This window comes from Phallusia mammillata, chromosome 7, assembly GCF_965637545.1.
Source record: "Phallusia mammillata chromosome 7, kaPhaMamm4.hap1.1, whole genome shotgun sequence".
Taxonomy (NCBI): Eukaryota; Metazoa; Chordata; class Ascidiacea; order Phlebobranchia; family Ascidiidae; genus Phallusia; species Phallusia mammillata.
This window is the reverse complement of record NC_137258.1, coordinates 17944571-17965793: the sequence shown is the minus strand read 5'-3', so window position 1 is coordinate 17965793 and position 21223 is coordinate 17944571. Positions and strand designations below refer to the sequence as shown.

Below are 21223 nucleotides of genomic sequence, written 5' to 3'. Positions count from 1 at the left end.
GGTTAAAAATAACGTATTTTTTGTATAGAAACATATGTACAGTACACGATGAAAAGTATTAAATTTTGTTACTTTTTTGTCCAAAATTTTACCAACACGATTTATTAAGGGAAACTACCCAAAGCATTAGTGTGCGAGACTGCGACTGAGATTTCCTGATTTGGTTTTTACATGTGTTGATTCTGTTGATTTCAAGAAGTTACAGATGGCACTGAAGCCATTACAAAGCTGAAAAGAAAAGTGCAAACTATCTTTTTAGTGACCACAGTACGTATTAGTGGCGTATTATTTGTGTTAATATTCTGTGACGTAGATGTTTTTTGTGTAATTAATTGGCAAATAGGACATGGGGCGGCTTGTCATACGCCTTCAGGTTTGAGTTCACTATTGATTGTTTTTGGTAGTTCTAGTTTAATTTAGGCTTTCCAAAAAAATGTATTTAGATTTATTTCTAGTACAGGTGTAGTGGTTGATATGCGAAAGCATTAGCCATAATTTATTATTGTAATGAGAGTCTTAGATTTGTTTACTGGTCGTGTTTGTGGGTTGGGGATTAAGCTGTCACAGTTTCCCTTTGTTTTAAAGTCAGGAAGCTTGTGTTCCAGCCTGCGCTGTGTCTGCAAATAAATCTTGTAGAATTTGCCATTTATATATAAGTGTTAATTGTTGTGTTTTCCCCTTTAGTCTCACTATTTACCCCTTCTTTTCTTTAAAATGAAACAAACTTCAAACAATGTATGGATTTCAAAATATTTAGATGGTTTGTAGTTGACATACCGATCACTTCGTTTTACCTAACAACACCAAACTTTCTTAAGGTTATCTTTTAAAATGCATTATTTACAACTTTGCATGTGTGAGGACCTATGAGTTTCTACCTTAAAAAAACACTAATATGGTAGCCAATATAAAATAAGTGTAGAAAATAATATGTGCAATGGTAAAATGTGCTAAACCACCCTTCTAGTTTTTATTGCAAACCCTCATCCTAGCCGTCTGCATTTATCATGTCAACAAACCTAAAACTTGAGCATTATATTTTGATTTTTAACTGCCTTAATATGTTATTAAGCTCTTGTAACACTATATGTGAAGTGACAGTATGGTAAAAGGAATACCGTCAAGCTTCAAGTATAAACATATCACGTATTGTGTTAATTACCTATTCATTTAGAGGAACTGTTCTATAGACCTTTTTTTTTCTGAAGAAGTTTAAATGATTGCTTTTATAGTTTTGCAGGTAGAGCAAATTTTTGGATTGGTAAATGATTTGTATGAAGTGTTTGAAAACAAATTTAAAAAAGACCTAAACTTGTAGGAATAGCCAGGTTTTTTTTAAGGTTTGGTTTGGGTGACCGCTAAGTAGTTTTAAGAGACCACAAGTGTTTCATTTAAATACCAAAAACTGTAGTTGTAGTTGCAAGTCCAAATTTTGGGAAACCGCTGGAGAAATTTGGGGGACCGTTTCGGTCCCCTAAAACACCTTAACAAAAACACTGGGCATAGCTTTTATGAGAAGTGGATTTGTTACAAAAACTGGCCAGCCTGCTGGATAGTTTTTGTCTTGAAACCACTTTGAAATGTTTATATGTTAAGAAATTATGTGTTATGTAGTTCATAAATCCCAGATGAAAGGTCAGTGTCAAGTTTTCGTCCAATAATTTTTAATCATATCTGGCTAAGATTTATCTGTTGTCATAAAATAATAAAGGGACATAAAATGTGCTTACTTTTTGTGCAGGATTTAAAGGTTCATTTCTCCTTTGCTTTCATTAGGTTTATTGTTAAAAACAAAAGATGTCTCAAAATGTTGTGGCAGAAATCAAGAGTCGAATTGGGTTGTTTCCAAATTTTCCAAAATCTGGTGTAGAGTTTAAAGATATATTTCCATTGTTTCAATCCCCAAGCTTGTTTCACAAAGTGGTGGAATTGTTTGAAGAAAATATAAAAGAAAACCACCAAGAAGTAAAAATTGATGCAGTCCTCGGATTGGATGCAAGAGGATTTTTGTTTGGGCCTCTGCTTGCTTCAAAGCTAAATACATCATTTGTGCCTGTCCGCAAGAAAGGCAAATTACCCGGTCATGTGGTTTCAACCTCGTATGCTTTGGAGTATGGGGAAGATTCAATCGAAATGCAAACAGGGTCTTTAAAAGAAGGTGACAATGTCGTTATTGTAGATGATCTACTTGCTACTGGAGGCACTATGGCTGCAGCATGTAAGCTTGTGAAACAATTAAAACTGAATGTTGTTAAGTGCCTGGTTGTCATAGAGCTTACTGGACTTAAGGGAAGGGAAAAGCTGGATGGTACCAGTGTCTATTCTGTCATACAGTATGAGTTTTAAAACCAATTTTCTGATTTTACCTGATCTGTATTTATCTCTTATTCTCAAAAACTTCCAGAAATGTATGTTACCTTACCTCTAAGTTCAGGTTTTAAACAATGAACCACAGTGTATTTATTTGCACCAAAATAGTCGTATTGCGAAAATATATAAAAGTATGTTGTAGAAAAATTAATTTAAGTTCAATTAAGTTGTTGTGAGTCGCCACTTGCTTCTTCAAATGCCAGTGTCATTTTATCCACCATGTCCATCAACAGATCATAAACCTATCAAAAAGTGAAATGTGTGTCGATTTAATTAATCATGGTGCCTTTTGGGTTGTATTCAAGTAATTGTTCTGTATCAGGAAATAATAAATTTTCAACAATGATAAAAAACTGTGTAGAGAGAGCTATATATCTTTTTTCTTTTTTAATGAGAACAGTATTTTGCCAGAAAATGTTTCCTTACCTGACTATACATTTTCTCTGTGTATTTTTTTCTGGTTACTGGATCAAGAGAGTCGGTTGGGGCAGTTCGCATGCTTGATGGGGTTTTTGAAGCTATATCCCTTTCGCTAGACAAAAGATCTTTGGTGGGACTTTGACCTGCCTGTTTCTTGCCTTTGGCATCTTTACTCTTTGGTCTCTGTAATAAAATAAAACAACTGTTACAGGTGTAGGAAGTAAAGTGTGTAATGCACGCTACATGACACACTTTATTTAAAAATGTTCTGTTGTGGAGCACCAAGTATCAAAAACAGCACAGGCAACAGTAAACCGCTTAAAGAAACGAAGCTTTCGGTTTTAAGGTTCGACATGATGAGATATTTGCCTTGCTTAAATCACCCCAGGAAGTCAAATAAATCACCCCCAGCCACTATTAGATTCTGGACTTGTGTGGCATGTCAATTAGTTTAAGCCTTTACTAACATTTCAAATCATTTGTATCCTAAGTTTTGTCTAAATTAGGCAAACATCCAGATTAACCAAATTTGGTTTACTATGTATATTTAATACCATGCCATGTTTTTTTACACATCCATAAAGGTTCACAAACCTCTTTTTCATTCTTTTTGCCACCTTTTTTACCCTTTGCATCATCCTTCGCATCTTTTCCACCCCCCTTCTTTCCTCCTTTTGCTGTTTTCCTTTCATCTGTGTTATTGTAAACATTTATAATCTTAGCTTTGGTAGGAACAGTGGGTTAGTGATACAAAGAAAAGTATCCACACAACAGCCGATGATGAAGATATTAATGCACACAATGTGAAACATGCACCATGATGAGTGCCAGAAACACAATAAAAACTCGTCTACAAAACAAACCTTGTCTAATTTAACAATACTCCATTTTTCTTTGAGTTATAATTTGTTCAAAGAAGTTTAAAATTAAATGCCTTCCATTTCTTTTGTCAAAATTCAATTGCCTAAACAATTGTTTTGCCTTTCTTACAGTAAAAAATAAAACTAATACTCATTTTGGCAAGCTGTAATTCTCAATCTTTTTTATTTAAATAATTCCAAAGTTATGTCAAAACTTTTCCTGATGTTCCATACTTAATCTTCTGGTCAGCTTTGGGCAACAAATTATACATAACCGAAAACTTGTTTTATAATACTTACTTGATTTTCCTGATGCTTGAGACACTTGAGACTTGGCTGACATCACTTGAAAACAATAAAACAAAATACCTCAACCCAAGGACAAACTGTACTAACACTTTGCCACTGTTTAGTAAAAACTTTCTTTCCTACAACTGACATTGATAATATTCCTAGCCTTTCCAAACCTTAGATACTGCTTTTGACATATATACTTATTTATCCCTCTGTTAGAATAAAAACGTGCAGTGAGTGAAGCAAGGCTTAGTGCAAACAGAAAGCAAAGCACCGCAAACTATGTGACAAGTGCATCTTGCCTTTAGGATCAGGTTTTGCTGGTGGAGCACCAGTAGTAGCTTCTGTAAAGAAGTTAAAGCATCGAAGCACAATTACAATTATTTGTTTAACTATATGAGAGACAGCTTTATATGCAGGGTTGCCATACCATCCTTATTTCTAAGATTTGTCCTTATTTTTAAGGGCATTGTCTTAGAAAAATTTATCATCCTTATTTCTAAGAAATGTCTTTCTTTTTGACTTGAGTCCTTATTTTGTCTTATTTTTGACAATTATAAGGCACAAACCTAATAAAATGACGTCAAATCCCTGCTACAAGTAAAAGGAAACCTAGACCTGAGCTGTCGTAAGATGCACGAAGTATTTTTAACGAACAAGGAGTTGCTGGAACGGACTGTTTTGGGGCAAAAATATCGCATGTGATATGTCATGGCTCGTATAAAAGCAAAGATTTGTTCAAAAACGTTTGTTTCGTTTGGAATGAAAATTTAAATTTTTAGTTGTCCTCATTTTTGTGTTCATGTCGATGGCAACCCTGTTTATATGGCTGACTAACAGCATAGATAAATGTGAGATGTTTAATATTTTAAGTAGTGGACAGAGAACACAATTTAATATATTTTTTAAGTAAAATATCAAAATAACACTTGGGGAAACACAAAAGTAACGTTTGGGAAAAAAAGTTTGGGAACAGTCTAAATTAGTTACAATTTTGGACTTCGGTTGAACACTTTCGAAACTAGCATACAAAACAAAAGAATTGAAGTGTATTGTTTTGCTAAGTCAAGCATTCTCGAAACAATGTCAATACATGGCCCTTTTGTATCCAGTAAAATACTAGTAGTTATCCCTATTTATACGTAGGGGTCTTAGAAACTTACGTGGTTCAGGCTCATGTACTGCTTCTGTCATGATAACTTCTGGTAATCCCATGATCCCTCGAACCATCATTGAACAACTTACCAAGTTGTCAATGGCCTCTTGCCACAATCGATACCTGGAAGAAAGTTTATACAGCTTCACAGAACAGTCAAAAAAGTAGTAACTTAACCACTAAGTGAAACAAGCCAGATGCTAAAATTGTTAAAATAAACAAGCCCGATGCTAATATTGTTGTTATTTAAAGGCAGTAAATTTGATATGCATTAAATACTTAAAAAATACAACATATGAGTGATGACATACAAATATAAATGAAAGATGTGTCGTAAAGCCAGTCTGGAAAAAAATTGGTACCTCTAGATTGGTAACTAGAGCGGTGGCTTTCCTTTATACTTCAATTTTAAATATTCTATGTCAGATTTACTATATACACCATTTAATCTGCGCATATGATCATTTGGGGTAAACTTTGGATAAATAAATAACATCTGTGTAAATGAAAGGGAACTATTTCATGCCATTTCAATCTAACCCATCAGCATGCATCTTTTTCTGTGCTGGTGTCATAGGTGGATAGGAAAGCCTCCTAATGACAGTGTTGAGTCCCACGAGCAATTCCTCCCTTGCATCTTCATCAGGAATCGCAGACACACACAACTGAAGCTCATCCAGAGACAAATTCCACTCCTTGTTCTCTCTATCTTCTTCGGCAAACAACTACAATCAAATACAACACTGTGTCTTAAACTCAGACTAATCTTTTGAACAATAAAAAGTAATCAGTTGTCCCACTTTGTAAAATCTCAGCGCTGCACATCTTTTTTTAATATAATGACTATTTTTCACAAAGTGATAAATTTTTCACAAAAATAAACTTTATTCCATACAAGGCATCACAGTGTTAGTAAAACAAGAATTATGGTTTAACATTAATGATAGCTGAATTAATCCAATAAAAACGATATGAAACGCTCCATTTAGGAGTAAAATTTATTCTCAGGTTAAAATAAATATTCATCCATTTAGAAATAAGTCAGTGACATTTTGCACATACAAGTTGACACAAAGTCGTAATGATTTGTTTGTTTGTTGCAAGATATTCTCACACTAGCCAGCAACCTCACCTGAAGATAAATGTTTTTTAGTTCCATCACAGTTTCGTGATGATAAAAGCGACCAGGGTTCTTGCGAACAAATATTTCTTCCTCTGTGATGTAAGCATCAACAGGTGAGGGAGACCTAGAAAGACATAAAAATTCAGACCTTTGCTAATTTTCCTGTTAATATAACACTGTTGCCCTGTTCAACTGACCTGTCAGGAGTTTGAATTCCCTTGATAATGTCGTCAATAATTTTCTTTACTGTGACATTGGCTTCTCTTTTCTCCAGCTCATGTTGTAATTTCATGCAATCTTTTACAGCTCTGTCATCTTGCATCGCAATGCCTTTCAAAATTATCTGTATGCATGTGTGTTAAAGTCAAAAATACAGCCAAATTAAATTTTCAAGTTTGGGGGATCTTATTGGCCTGCTGTGTCAACCAGGGCCAAAATTTCACCTACCTATTATTTTATTTTTCTAAAAATTTCAGGGACCTACCAATTATATGTGTAAATATAAAAGAATGTGTTATAGACAAAATGTGTTACAAACTCAGGTTAAACTAAAAACGAGAAGAAAATACGGACAGGAGTAAAAGGCTTAAATATTAGATAAAATCCTCCAAAACCAAAACTTTAAGGTAAGTATAATGCCAGTTGATTTTTAAAGATTATGAGATTTTTTACATTGAAAGTAAGAGTTTTACCATAATAAAAAAAACAAAAACAAAAAAAGTTTTTACAATAATATTTTACAGCCTCTTTTGGCCAAAAACATAATTACTGGGCAGAAAAGTACAAAGAAAACATAGTTCACCTGCAATGAAGAACCTCCGAGGAGAATGGGCCGAGTCAAAAACTGCCAAGTTTCAGAAAATATTCCAGCATTCGGTGATTTAAAGATGAAAGGAATTTTGGTTGTGTCACCCGGTAGAATAACCCCTACAAGAAGAAACAGTTAGTAGGTAAATAAATGTTTTTGACATAGTGCATGATATTTTAGCTTTTCAAAAACCCAAATGCAATATGTTACATGCATCACATGGGGAATATGTAGTAGAGATCATAACATTTACTTTTAAGGGACTTTTTTTAATTAATAAATGGACCCCAGTAAATATCCACGAATCCAAAAACATCTTTAAACTCACAATAAATTAAAGGTAATAGGCTAATATCGGGCGTTGTTTTTTGATCAGTTTTGGAACTCCAGTTGTTGTGAACAAATTAATTCAGACATAAAATCTTTACGACACAGTTAAAAAAAACAGTGCTCAAAAATATTTGACTAAAAAAAATTAAATTAAACAATGCTGTTAACTTATTTATGTCACGAACCTTCTCCAGTGTTAAAGTAAAATCTCTGAACCCTGTCCGGTACCAAGTCCTCAAAAGGTGAAATTTTATGCTTTTTTCTCCATTCATAATAGACAGCTGTTGTTCCGTCATTTTCAATGGTCAAATATGACATTGTCCGTTTGTTGATTTCAGCTTCAAACAACACTCGCTCCACTAAACCCACCTGATCCTGTTGTTTGAAAGAAATATTAGGTTTCATAATAAGAAAGGTAATGCAGATGATTCATTCTAATCGTAATTCTGTTAATTGCAAGTTCTATTTTCTTGCAAGCTAATTGTAGCCTATAATTAGTAAACAAAATGTATCTGATAAATGCAAGAAAAAAACTAAACTAGAGTAGAGTCTACTATTCACCAGAATCCTAATAGGAAATTTTTTTGATTATTAGAGGAATGTTTGATCACACACAAAACTGCCAGAGAGCATGTATATTGTATATTAGTACATTCTATTAACAGTTTTGTTGTCAGCAGCAGTCAAAAGAATGTGATTTATATATTTTGTTCTTTATAAAAAGCAGCTTAGAAATAATACTATTAACTGAAAAACACTGACAAAATACTGAAAAATAGTAACCTCGAAGCATTTCAGACTTTTAGAAGCATTTAAAAGTAAAACAACAACCTTTCTGTTATCACTGGAACCAGTCCACCGAGCTGGAGTTGATCCAAACACAATAGAAGGTCCAATGATGGGTTCAGCTAAAATGTCAGGATAGCCAGAGAGTGGATCTGTGCTAATCTAAATCAAAACATTAACTATTTTAGCCTGTATGTATTGACACAGAGTTTATATTATTATATTATGCCGGTACAGATTATTGTTTTTTAAGTGCATTTTGAGGTGTTATAAATTCAAATGTTGTTAAAAAAACATTTTCCTCAAACCAACCCAAAAAATGGTTGTCCTTGTTTCAATAGAAGTTATCGTAAACTGTGATAAATGTAAAAACATTCAACGGTTTCACAGTTTTTAACAAACTCCACTGATAGGATTCAATATTTTTGCTGTCAAATAAGACAAAATATAAGTTACCATTTGCGGCTTGTCTGTTTCATACAAAATATCAGACTCATAGTAATGGGGTCTTTGTCCAGTGGCTTGGGGGCCTTCACCAATCACCTCCAAATGTGCAATGTCCTGGCAAAATAACAAAAAACTCAAGAATCAACCTTCCAAACCCCAAAAGACAAATATTGTCATATATTTAAAAAATCAAAATAGCTGAAAACACAGCTGTTCAAATCAATTTATGTAATTACTTACACTCTGACATAAAAATATTAAAATAAACAGTAATTTTTAATTATCTTCAAAAATTTATTTTCATAAAAATCAAGTTTTAACAGTTTTTTTTTATTTAACAGTCTTACAATACACAAACTACAATTAAAGTAAATATAATTAAAATTTGTTATTACTGGATCATAGGGATCGAGTTCTTTCATGACACCAGCAAGTTGTTGAGAACGATTCTTCAAATACTGACTGGATTGCCAGGTTCTCTTTGGATCCACAGTCGGCCTTTCACCAGCACGTTTCGATCCCACCTCATATTTCACAGTAGTTGGTTTGCCAATATGCTCTGCAGAAAAGACATACATAGCTAAGTTAAATGTACTCAGTTGCACAGTCATGAGAAGCATCATATTTTATTATATTACATATCAGCAATTTCTCATGCTATTAGTTTTAAAAGCATGAGTTGTTATGTATCATAATAAGGTGCCTATGAAAAGAAAAAAATATTACAAAGCAACATAAATGTATAGAATCTTCCTGAAATAAACAACAGAAAGTTGCCCCAGTTATACACATAACAATTTTTAATCAACTTTTTTACAAATAGAATATTGTACCAAATTCCACCGGGCTTCCTCTCTCAGTTTTGGTGAGGGTCATTTTGATTCCGGTCAAATCATCTCCAAAACTTTCATGCTGTTTCCAAAACTCACTTCCAACGCGATCTAATTTGTAAATCAAGTTGCAAGCTAAAGCTATTGTTGTATCATACACATGTTCGTCGATTTCTTACATCCTTTTCCATAATCCATGGCAGGAATAGATCTGTCAATCAACTTTCTACCCTCTTGTATTGACCTAAATTTGTCATCTTGGTTCATCAAAAGCTGATCATTAGGTTTTTGCAACAGATCTGATACAAAAAATATTTGAACCAAATGAATGGAAAAAATCGCTAAACTGCTGCATAGATCAAAATGCAGGACACTCTTAAACAGCAGCTATGTTTACAAAAGAATTTAATCTTTTGTAATTGCATGAATTAAAACTTGATTTTGAAATTCGATTAATCAATGATTTGAAACAGAAAAAACAGTTATGTTAACATGGGTTTGAAGTACTAAGTTTTGAAATACAACTTTTGTAACCCTTATATTTTCTCACTTTCACTTGAACAATAAAGACCAAACATCTTTTTACTTGTTTAGGGAATAACTGCCAATTTAAGGGCTACAAGTCTAAACATGTAAGGTAGCTGTAAATCACAAAAATCATCTACTTGAAATATATCCCTGCTGTCGCTTTCTGTCGGCCATCTTCTTTTGCCAGTTTCTCAATGCATTTTCTTGATTAATGGCAGTAGGAATTTGTTCACGAAAGACAGTCGATGGTCTTTCATACTTCTTTACTTCAAGATGAAAGTCAGTTTTGGGTGCATTCATAACAGCAGCTGAATCAGGCTGTGAACAATAAATAACAACACATAATAACTTAACTAATTTAATCTCAACCATTACAATCACTATAAACAATGTAACTTGGGTCAGATATCTGTTTTAGGGATAGATATAACGGGTACACTGAGTGACATGCTCACAACATTTGTTATTTTAAAGGGTGGTCTGTTACTTAGCTTAAAAACAGTTAATAGTACAACTCCTGGTTATAGTCAAGAAACTACTTTACTGTTTAATGGCCAAAAATTGTTAGAATCATTGGTCATCATTTTTACCCGAATATCGTTTCTTTTCATAGCTTCATTAACGAAGTCATGCACAGGACCAAGCACACTGTATGGAATAATATCTCCTTCAGTTGTGTATCTGCAAAAATAAATATAACTTAAACTAAATCATGACAATCTAAGCCTTTTAGAAACCCTAAACATTCCATTAGTTAAGTAAATAATGTATTTAATGTAACGCCATCAACTAAAAGAGTGCTTATTTATCACGCAACAAGCCTGTCCCAGTTTAAATTTCTACTGGAATGTGATTTTTTTTTTTTTTTTTTTTATTCTTATTTTTTTCTATATTAAATGTTCTAAAACAACATGCAAAAAGTATTAGCTTAAACGTGAAATGTTTTACCCGACTGTCAATTTGTCCACCAATAATAAACCCACTAACTCTGATAACTACAAGTAACACATATTTGGCCACCTTGGTCCATGAGGTCCAGTATACTCAGTTGATTTGATGGGTGCATTTGGTGGGGCAGGTTTTGCTACAACAAGCTTTCTGGTTTGTCTTGTCTTTTGTTGTTCTTGTGGTCTTGCTTTTCTCACAGCATATGAACTCTTTTTCAGTTCTCCTCCTGATCCATCTTCTGATTTCCGAAAAGAATTATGCAGCTAAAGCAAAATCAAAGTTGTAATTTGTTGTTCATAATAAAATGGGCTTGGAGATTTATAAAGTTCTGGCATGAGTTTAATGACTTTGGATTTAAATCCTATAAGGTGGAAAATGTATGAAGGTGTTATGCTCACAATTAGACCACCCTTTAGGTTATGCTCACAATTTAAACACCCATTTGGGTCATTTTTCTTTTGATTTTTTAACTTGGGATGTTGGTGACTACTTTTTAGTCTTAACCATCAGGTTGCACCGAGTTGGAGCAATACCTTTCAAGTTTCTTACTAAGGGAAACATAAGTGTATGAGACGGGATCTGATCCCACAACCTTGTGAGCATAAAGGCAACAATTCGTTCATCTTCGCGAAAATTACATATTTGTGTGCCTTAGAATGTTTGTTGGCTTGCTACCCAATCTAACTACAGAACGTTTTAGTTTTTATGTTTAAAATCGAGAATACAACGACACAAATCATAATTGTTACAAAGCGTCACCATGTACGTCACGGCACGTCACATTGTAACAACGGGCTGCAGGTAAATGTACGTTGAGAAGCCCAAAATATTTTTTTTTGGTTAAGAACACTCAAGCAAACAAATGAAATGAATGCATTTATTTTAAGCGCGGAAAACACACACCTTTAAAAGTTCCTCGTCTTTGATCGCTAACTTCTGTATCTCTTCATTGTTTATGACCGGATTTTTAACGACCAAACCTGGGGAGTTAGGTTTGTCCGGCGTTCCAGGCGCACCCTTCTTTCTACCTTTGTCTGTAAAGATGTAAAGTCAGTTATTCAGAAACACCAATCACGAACCACAGGTCTTTTCACGAGTCCCGTTATTTTGGAGCAGATATTTTAACAAGATAAAGTTTATGCCCGCATACCAAAAAATGCTTTCGATCACAAAACTTGCCATAAATGAGTTTAATTACCCTCAATTAAGAACCTTAGTTTAGACTGTTGCTTCCTTAAACGTGGGACATACCTAGCAACCAGTGGCAAAGAAATATTTTAATCGGCCAATGTCATTTGCACAGATTGTACAATTTCCTAGTAAGGAAAGCTGGTTTTCATAGTGTGTAAAATCACACGTAAAAAACAGTTGCTATTTTTTTTATATTTCACAACAGGGTGGGGCTGGGCCGAAAACCAATTGTCAATAACTGTATGGCGCGTTTTATGACGTTCGTCCGCTGGTCGCTTAGCAACAGCAACTTTCTAAAGATGTTAATTATTACTGAACATATGTTGTTTACTATCGCCCAGTAAAAGATTTATTTACATTCGCGAATACCGTTTAGAATATAGATTTCTTCCCGCAAAAGTACAAGACAACTTACTTCTGAACTGCAGTACACGACCCGCCACTGACATTTTTGCTTAAATTCGCAAACAACAGTCTACTGTAATGGTCGTCGGTGACAAAAAAACACTTTAAACCACAAAACGTCCACTAACTCTTACACGAACTGGCCGCGCTTGACTCCTTGACAACAGATGATGCCGACTTGAGAGATTTTACCAAAGCCGGGAATGTTTACTCAAATCCTCGGTGTTTTTTTACCGAAGCAAAAACTGTTGTTCACCTATGTGGCTACACAATGGAATATTAGCGCCCGGCTAACGCTTTGCCATTGTTGCCCCGATTAGCGCAAATGGCTGATGGCTGTTCCGTTCTGTACATACATGCGAAATTCGTTGAAACCATTTTGACTTCTCGCTTAGTGGAACACAAGCGTTATGCTTGCTGCGTTATTTAACCGATTTTTTACTGATAACGCGGATTGTAAAACGCCTGTGAAATGCCTATCATTTAGGAAAGTAAAAAAGGAAATACAAAAGAGTAGTGATGACTGAATAATTATTATCGATAAGGAATGTTCTTGCACGACAGATCCTGTATTGATGACACGTTTAATGCAAACAAATGATTCAACAGTAGCTCTTCAAAACAATGCAAGGTAGAATTGTCTCAGGATAAAGCTATATAATTAAGAGGTGGTTTCACGAGACAGAATAAAACAGCCAAAAGAAACAATAGATCATAATGATAAACTTATCAATAGAGCGAAGATTAAAATGCAACTCAATGCACTGGTAAGTGTTGTTGTGTGCTGTAGTTAGAGCAATGGTGCACAACCTGTACCGCTACAGAGACGAATCTATGCTGTCGTAAACATGTATATTTAAATATATTGAACGGTCCGGGACGTAAATTAAAACTTTTGTTAAATAATTGTATTTCAAAACTGCATAGATATAAACCGTTGGTAAAATAAAGGTTGAATTAGAGTAAAGAACAATAGCGTCTGTACATTGAACCGGTCATGTGATGGACCAGTTTTAATCCAACTGTTGTACTTTTTTATGAACTATGTTTCAAAACCAATGTTTGATATGCCTTAATTAACAACTTGTCTCACAGCGACCAAAACGCAGCAAAAAAGCTTTGTCTGACCATTTTTAGTATCCGTTAAGTCGAAAAAACACATTGTACAATATAATCGAAAACAGCTTGAAAATTTATTGCTGAAAACCGGAAACCTACATTTGTAACCTAAAACTCTATTAAAGTATTCAGTATAAAACAGAACCTTCGTCGTGTCCTTCTCCATCAGTTGCAGTGGATGCAGTTTGTGGGTGGACTTCGCCACGTTTTTCGCGGGCTTTGGCGGAAAGAGTGGATGCCACTTTTACAGCGCTCCACATTTTCTGTTCTGTTTATCAGTTAACCTACAAAATGAACTGAAAAAACGTACCTGTTACAGCTTTTTTACTGACTGTAAGTAATGCTCACAAAACTGTGCTTAGGCGAAATGGTTTATTTGTAAGCGCAATCGCTTTACTATACTGCACGATATTTCACAACATTCCAGATGTACGGTTGTAAAAAAATTCGTTATCCATAGGCGTTCTTCCGTTGCTAGCCTCATATTGTATGACAGACCGGCGGATTGAGTTGCAACACAAAGGGCGTAAGACAATAGACAACACGAGCCCTTCATTTGAAGGCAGACACATTGCAAAGATTCAGGGAAGCACATACACAGAACAGGCTTCTGTTTACGGGATTTGACTCGTATGCCAGCGTTGTGTCGACAAAATGTATCTTTACTCATCTTTCTGCGAGCCTTAAAGAGTTATTGCAAATACGAATCTCATATCATAGACAAAAGCATTTTTGTCAGCATAGAAGTTATTATTTGTTGACTGTTTGGGATTCTAGATAACAAGAGGTTAGTTCTGTGATAACAAATTCGCCAGGCGAGCACAGGTAATATCGTTGTGTGGGTGATTTAGCTTCCGAAACAGCGAGACAAAGTGAAGGATTGGAATACCAATGCTTGGAAGTCAAACGAATTTCAAGGGTTTTGTCAACTGTAATTGACATCACAAAACCATGGTACTGAAATTCGGAAAATGTCATCCTTTCAACGGACCCGCTGCTGGTAATGGGTAACCTTCGCGGTGTTACTACTAATCTGTCTTTCTTGATGCGCAAACCTAAGTAGCCGTACACCACACTTTGTAGATAGCCACCAATGCCAGTAAGAAAGTTTGTTGCGCCTGAACCGTCAGCATCTTCAGACCATATTAGAAAAGGCTGCTGGACATTAGCCAGCTGGCGCAAATACATTTCCGAAGCTTCCTTGGTGTGATTGAGTTCTAGGTAGTTGATGCAAAACATACTCCACGTCATCGCTGGACCTTCGTCGGTCGTCGCATTCCTGTAAACGTCAAGATCATTGCCATGGACGTCGAGTGGCATTCTGTACTGCAAAGGGAAGCTAAGCATAATAGCATCAGCTTGCTTTACGCTGCCCGTCTCCGGGACAAAACCATCAAATTCCGGGTGATAACGCTTTGCTTCGTCGAACGGGATCACGATCCTTCTTCCTATATGCCTCCAGGACTTTGCCAACGACTGACAGATGCCGTATCCCTTAGCTACCTCGGCTGCGAAGAGCAAGTTGTCGCGGGCCACTGCGTTTGTAAACGCGGAGTTGTTGACCCCGGAATGCCACTCGTCAGGACCCATGATGTCATTGATGACGTACTGGCTGCCGTGTGACGTTGAAATGACGCGTGACTCCCAAAACAGCGCGACATCGCGAAGCATATCCCAAGCCGTGAGCAGTGGGCTATTCGTGGCTTTACATGAAAACAACACCTGCGCATTTTTGTAACCGAAATGTGTGTTGTATGTGGGTTTGAAAGGCTGAACTCTTTCCCCGAAGATTGCCCAGTGTTGAGTTATGTAGACATACTGCTTCAGTAGATGGATAATGTCACCAGTAATGTGAATCTCACGCTTAATATAGTCTTCTCCCGGACACACATCATTTCCAGTGCATGCAGACTCCCAAGGGAACATTGCACCCTGAAAGCCATATTTTTCAGCTTTTGCCCGAGCTTGTGGTAACCTTTGAACTCTGTACAGGATGACCTTCTTCACAAGATCTGCAAACATAAAATAATTTGTCACAAATCTGGACCTGTGTTGTAAGTGTTGTATGCATATCAATGGGGTAGCCACCGAAATACATTACCTGGATAAAAAGGCAAAAGAGCGGGCATCATCCAAAAATCTTGATCCCAGAAAACATGTCCCAGGTAATCCTGATCTTGACCTCCATTCGATAACCCTCCTGGACTTACACCATAAAATTCCGATTTATATTTTTCATTTCTAGCTTTTGAAGTAGAGAAAGAACTTAACAAGTAATACAGTGATGAAGTAAGAACTTGGTTAGAAAAAGAACTCCCACCAATGTCAATTTTACCACTCCCCCAAACTTCGTTCCAGTGTTTTGTATGCAAGGGAAAGAGTTCTTGGTTCCTCCTTAGCCCTTTTTTGTAATAATACTCTGCTTCTTCCTTGGTCTTTCCTACCACAGTTAGAAACAAAAACTCTGATGTTCCTAAAGAGCCTTGAAGAAATTCAGGATATTTGGAGTACATCACATGGACTTGTAATTTGGGTGAAAAATCTTCTTCTGGGATATTAGTCTTTCCATGAATATACTCTGCAGTCAGTAGATACTTGCATTGAGTACATGTTTCATCCTTATATGGCTGATGTTGGTTACTGCAAGGGCAGGTGGATTTATCAAATGTAACATCAGATGGCTGACTGAAGTCAATGTCATTTGACAAAGTACCGGTCATATTTACCAATAGCATTTTCCAGGATGTTGTATCCGCAGTTCTAACTGTTATTTCAGTTGCTAAAATATTTACATACTTTGCATGGGCATAAACAGTCTGTTGTACTGTTAAATTATCTTTGGTTTCTTTTAAAACCTGAAACAGCCCATCAGCCATGTTCTGGACAAACTTTACTGATGCTGAAGTGTTTTTTGTGGGGTTAAAGATATAAGGTATTTTACACGGCAAGCGAGCACGGTGACTATCACCATGGTAACCATTGTAAATGCCTGCGACATACATTGTGTCCCCAAATAACCTCAGACCTAGGTATCCATTGGCGACTGTTGGGTAGAACTTTGGATTTTTGGGTAGTGCAGAGGACTCAATTATATATTTTGATTGATTTTCATAGCTTTTCTGTCTGTCTTTTTCCATGTCCAGGTGACTTCTACTAGTATCATATTTTTTAAGACTTGCGGTTTGCATCAGCAAGTGCAAAATCACAAAACATGTGACAAAACTTTTTGTTGCCATTAAACCTTAGTTTGTGTAACTGAAACAAAAATATTCCAATCACTTTGATAGTTCAACTAAAATATTCATAAATATGCAGCAGTTTTACCGAAAAAAGTCAATAGCATCAATCCCACAAAAGATATACATTTGTGTGCAGAGGGTATGCATGAAATGAACCTAAAAAAATTTCTACAGCAAGCACACTTTACTAGATAATTATTTGCATTTTTTTCATTTGTGGCTTCAAAGGATATGTCATCATTTTACAATTCATAACAAACTATCGTTTTAATTTTTGAGAAATTACCAAAAATTGTTGTTTTTCAGCAGAAATGAATTTGCTCAAACAGTGTTATCAAAGTATGGTAAAATCCAATTACATTACCAAGAAAAGGCTTGTTATTTTAAGTTTTATCATCTGTATTGTCTGTTATCTGCACTGGGAATGCCAACTTGAAGACCAGTATCAAACAATTGAAAGTGCACAAAAAGAACTTCTCCATTTTATTCAACAAAATAAAGATGAGTGCCAAGACCATAAGGTTAAACAATATGCACCCATAATCCCGAACTCAAAATCAGAAAGTGATTTGAAAAAGCCAAATTGCTTTAACCTTCTGTCCAACATAACTGCAGGAAAGTGGATCTTAAAAGCTGAACAAGAAGATAAACTAAACATGGATTTAAGACTTTCACACATGAACTACAGACAAAAAGTTGGAATACCAAATAAACCATGGAGATATGACTTTCAATGTGGTTACAATGTTTTGCAGCCAAAAATCAGCAAGCAATGGCCACAGGTTGGCAGTTTTTGTAACCCAGACAGCCCAAAACCTTGCTGCAATAATGTCTATCGGGGCGAATGTGTGGCTGTTACACAACAAGAAAAGTGTGACTGTAGCTCTTGTGTAGACACAAGGAGGTACAAAGATGCAAGACAAGCAGATTGGATGGTTCAAGACAAAAGGTAAACAGTATTGTCTTGCCAAGTGTCATATATTTCTTTATTTCAATAAGCAAGATAAAAAAAACTTTGAATGCAATTAACCACAATATGTCATAAAATTGAGTTGAAATAAAAGGTTTTGATTCATGATAAAAAACAAATTGTGATTAGCATTTTAAATGGTTTTAACTTCATAATAATTACAGATGTGCCTGGATTAACTACAGTCCTATGGAGGCATGCACAGTTTTAAATCAAGTGTATAAGGATTCAACAGCCAAGTTTCACTTTGTGGGTGATTCTTTGATTCGAAACATGTTTATGGGGGTAGAAACTATTTTGACTCCAGCAGGCAATATTCAGAAAAGTTGCATTAGTAAAGAACTACAGGTTTGTGTTTAATGATTTTGTGACATATTCTTTTTCTGATTTTAAAGTTTTTTTTTACATTTCCATCAAGTATTGTCTATGTTGTGTATTGTAGAAAAATTGAGAATAAAATTCTGTTTAAATACTACAAAAATTTAAAAAAAATGGTAGGAATAAACATGGCTATAAGCAGTTGTCAAATAAACACTACAAATATGTTTAAACTGGTAGGAATCAAATTTGGTATGCAATAGTTGTTTAGAACAGGGATTCTCAAACTGTGGGTCACAGAATATAATTTTTGGGTTGAGTTGAGTTTCGCAAAACATCAGGTGTTATTATGTCATTGTCACAATAAATGGCATACATGCGTTAATTTATTGAATTTTCATTTTTAAATGGGGACACAAAGCAAAAAAGTTTGAGAAGCCCTGGTTTAGAACACAGTGTTGGCAACCCTAATGCATATAAATACAAGCATCTTTTCATATTCTCGAATCGCTATGAAAACTGTGCATAATTATGTCTAAAATACAGTACCAACACTTCATATTGTTTTACACAGAAACTCTGCCAAGGGGAAAACATGTTTGTATTAAGACCCTGCCATGATCTAGCAGCTGCCCATTCTTTGGATGAGCTTAACAGTTTCGATGGCTTGATTTGTGAAGGCAAGCGAAATTTTCAAATGCAGTATCATAATATAGCTGTTGAAAGTCAAGGAGAAGCCTTCATGCAACTGGTCAAGGGTTTATCTGGCAAACCAGGCAACTTTGTTATAGTAGGAGTTGGTAAGTATAACATGCAAAGGGTTGTCACTTCAACCATTTCCAAAATATAAAAAATCATCAAATTATGCCTAATCCTTGAAAATATATATCTACATAAATCAGCGTGTATAAAACTGTTTTTCTACCCATAACTTGACATTGTAAATTAATACCACAAGGTACCAGCCTTAAGTGTAATGAAGAAACAGTGTCATCAAAGCATTGATATGCAGCACAATGTCGGATAAGTGCTTATCTTGTTCTGGTGTATTAATAAATATTACAAATGTAAAACTGAACTTTTTCCCAAATAAATTCAAGTCCCTCACCCAGAGCTCTATATTTCTTCAAACATGACTGCAGCTTTTCAAAAATCCAATACAGATACATTTAAGAACAACAAAAGTATATCCTTATCTAACCCACAAACATTACTTTATTTTTGTGATACTTCTAACAAAACTTGGTTTATTTTCTCAGGACTTCACTTTGGACTAAACCATCAAACTGTAACAAACAAGTTTCTCAAACCAGCCCTGGATTTTTGCCTAGATTCCAAGTCCACATGGCCGAAGTTTTTGTGGGTTCACCCTCTAAGCATAGGCCTGTTAAAGCCACCAACATTTATCAGCACACAAGGCACCGAAGCCACTGAAGAATACATTACCAATATGAACAAGCTGCTTGGTCAATACCAAATTCCTTGGTTCGATTTTAGAAATATTACCAAGGAAGTACACAGTTATGATGGCACCCATTATGGTAGTGGGGTTAACGTAATGAAGGGACAGATATTTTTGAATTATATGTCCACTCTTTCTTACACCATGCATTCCTAAATATGTCCCTGAAGAAATATGTTACCTCTATCAAGTCTGCAGAACGTGGCAGGTGCATGCACGATTTATTTGATAACAAAATTTTTTGCACACCAATTTTTTGGGTTTGCACGTGAAAATTTTGCACCAAAGGCGTTTAATTGGCCTGGCTTGACCTCTTTTACTTGCTTTGCGCCTTCTGAAATTGGTCTTGCATGTGAACTTACAAGTCGTGCACATGCGCATGCGGGACATGTAGGTCTTGCACGTGCGAGATCTTGTCGGGAACTGCCATGTTCTGCAGACTGGACCTCTATTTTATAAATTATACATATTTTTAGTTTCTATCACTGTATTTTGTCTCAAAGGAAATTTATGTTTCTTTTTACTCGGCATAGAACAAATTTTACATTTATTGGTTTGGGGTATATAAACTTTGAGTTTTTTATGCCAAAACTTCATGCTGAATATGTTAACTAAACTATTTTTTATTCTTATACATATTAAAGAAATAGAAATCTCCCACATAGTGCCTTTCTTTTATACTATTAGGAATATTATGAAAATACAAATATGCAGATTAACATGACACTAACCTAGTGGATTTGAAAGTGGAGGACTTTTAGATCTTCCAAAACTTTTCTGTGATGCCTTTATGCCAACTTTATTGCCGCTCTCCCTTGGTGTTGTTATTCCAACCATTATTTTAAGATTTATCACACATCCATGCAGTAAATATTAGTCTGTGCAAAAGCAGTGCATGTTATGTTGTGTTTTAACCACCAATCGTACGCTTTACATATGTATAAAGACTATAATTTCATGCAATATGCAAATGCAATAAGTAAGTTTCAACTGTTTTTTTTTCGTTACAAAATATGATTTTGCCAACGTTGGTTATGAAAGAAGTAACAACTAAATTGTTTAAAGATTAAGTTGTCATGACATGAATGACCATGAATTTCTGTCATAAAATATTGCATCCGTTTTCTCGCGGGCGGCATTGTTTTTTTGCGGCTTCGGTCTTTTCCTTGGCAACAAAAGAGAAGAAAGGAACTTATCCGCGCCGGCCAAATTTTTGTGCTGTTTTTTGTATTTTTTTCATAAGATTTCTATACTGCTAACAATATGCATAAAATGCACGTCTTTGGCAAGTGTTTCTTGTTTTTACTACTCATAAAACAAGAATTAAAAGGTTAATGTACCTTTTAATGCAAAACACAATTACCAAATTAAAACTTAAAAATTTAGAAAAGTTGTGTATTTTTATCCCTACATGCTCCAAATTTTCAGTCCACAACTGATCTTATGACACTAGTGTAGTGTTTTTGTACTATTATGTACCGTTTTTATGTCCAGAATCGAATCTATACAATACAATACTGTGGGACTGGTCCAATCGCTGAAGGCCAGCACCGATTTGTCATTGCTCTATTGTAGGCAGGAATAATTAGCCAGTAGGCCAGTGGTTCTTAACCGGTGGG

At 35.3% G+C, this 21223-nt stretch overlaps 4 protein-coding genes across 7 annotated transcripts; 2 read left to right on the top strand and 2 right to left on the bottom strand.

The window, feature by feature from the left end:
- Positions 1–1716: 1716 nt before the first annotated feature.
- Positions 1717–2723, top strand: LOC145202646 (adenine phosphoribosyltransferase-like). Its single transcript, XM_080075653.1, has one exon. The coding sequence runs from the start codon at positions 1798–1800 to the stop codon at positions 2344–2346; it is 549 nt and encodes a 182-aa protein (XP_079931779.1). The 5' UTR covers positions 1717–1797; the 3' UTR covers positions 2347–2723.
- On the bottom strand, positions 2446–20871 carry LOC145202641 (MYCBP-associated protein-like). 4 transcript variants are annotated; one of them, XM_080075644.1, is made up of 20 exons: positions 20336–20871; positions 11804–11934; positions 10973–11163; positions 10543–10633; positions 10090–10270; positions 9604–9723; positions 9428–9535; positions 8990–9153; positions 8604–8708; positions 8193–8309; positions 7547–7736; positions 7026–7150; positions 6421–6566; positions 6233–6347; positions 5641–5825; positions 5108–5223; positions 4247–4288; positions 3385–3482; positions 2797–2973; positions 2446–2612 (listed from the first exon to the last, which is right to left on the bottom strand). In XM_080075644.1, exons 1-20 carry the CDS (start codon positions 20439–20441, stop codon positions 2529–2531), a joined length of 2592 nt encoding a protein of 863 aa, XP_079931770.1. In that variant the 5' UTR covers positions 20442–20871; the 3' UTR covers positions 2446–2528. The 4 variants fall into 4 exon arrangements, with proteins under 4 accessions (XP_079931770.1, XP_079931769.1, XP_079931772.1 ...); XM_080075643.1 differs by lacking the exon at positions 20336–20871 and adding an exon at positions 13761–13936; XM_080075646.1 differs by lacking the exon at positions 20336–20871 and adding an exon at positions 12507–12609.
- LOC145202643 (protein-glucosylgalactosylhydroxylysine glucosidase-like) lies at positions 13971–17163 on the bottom strand. The gene is made up of 2 exons (XM_080075647.1): positions 15717–17163; positions 13971–15627 (listed from the first exon to the last, which is right to left on the bottom strand). Exons 1-2 carry the CDS (start codon positions 16849–16851, stop codon positions 14366–14368), a joined length of 2397 nt encoding a protein of 798 aa, XP_079931773.1. The 5' UTR covers positions 16852–17163; the 3' UTR covers positions 13971–14365.
- On the top strand, positions 17166–21158 carry LOC145202644 (uncharacterized). Its single transcript, XM_080075649.1, has 4 exons — positions 17166–17803; positions 17989–18172; positions 18717–18942; positions 19402–21158. Exons 1-4 carry the CDS (start codon positions 17166–17168, stop codon positions 19758–19760), a joined length of 1407 nt encoding a protein of 468 aa, XP_079931775.1. The 3' UTR covers positions 19761–21158.
- Positions 21159–21223: the final 65 nt, after the last annotated feature.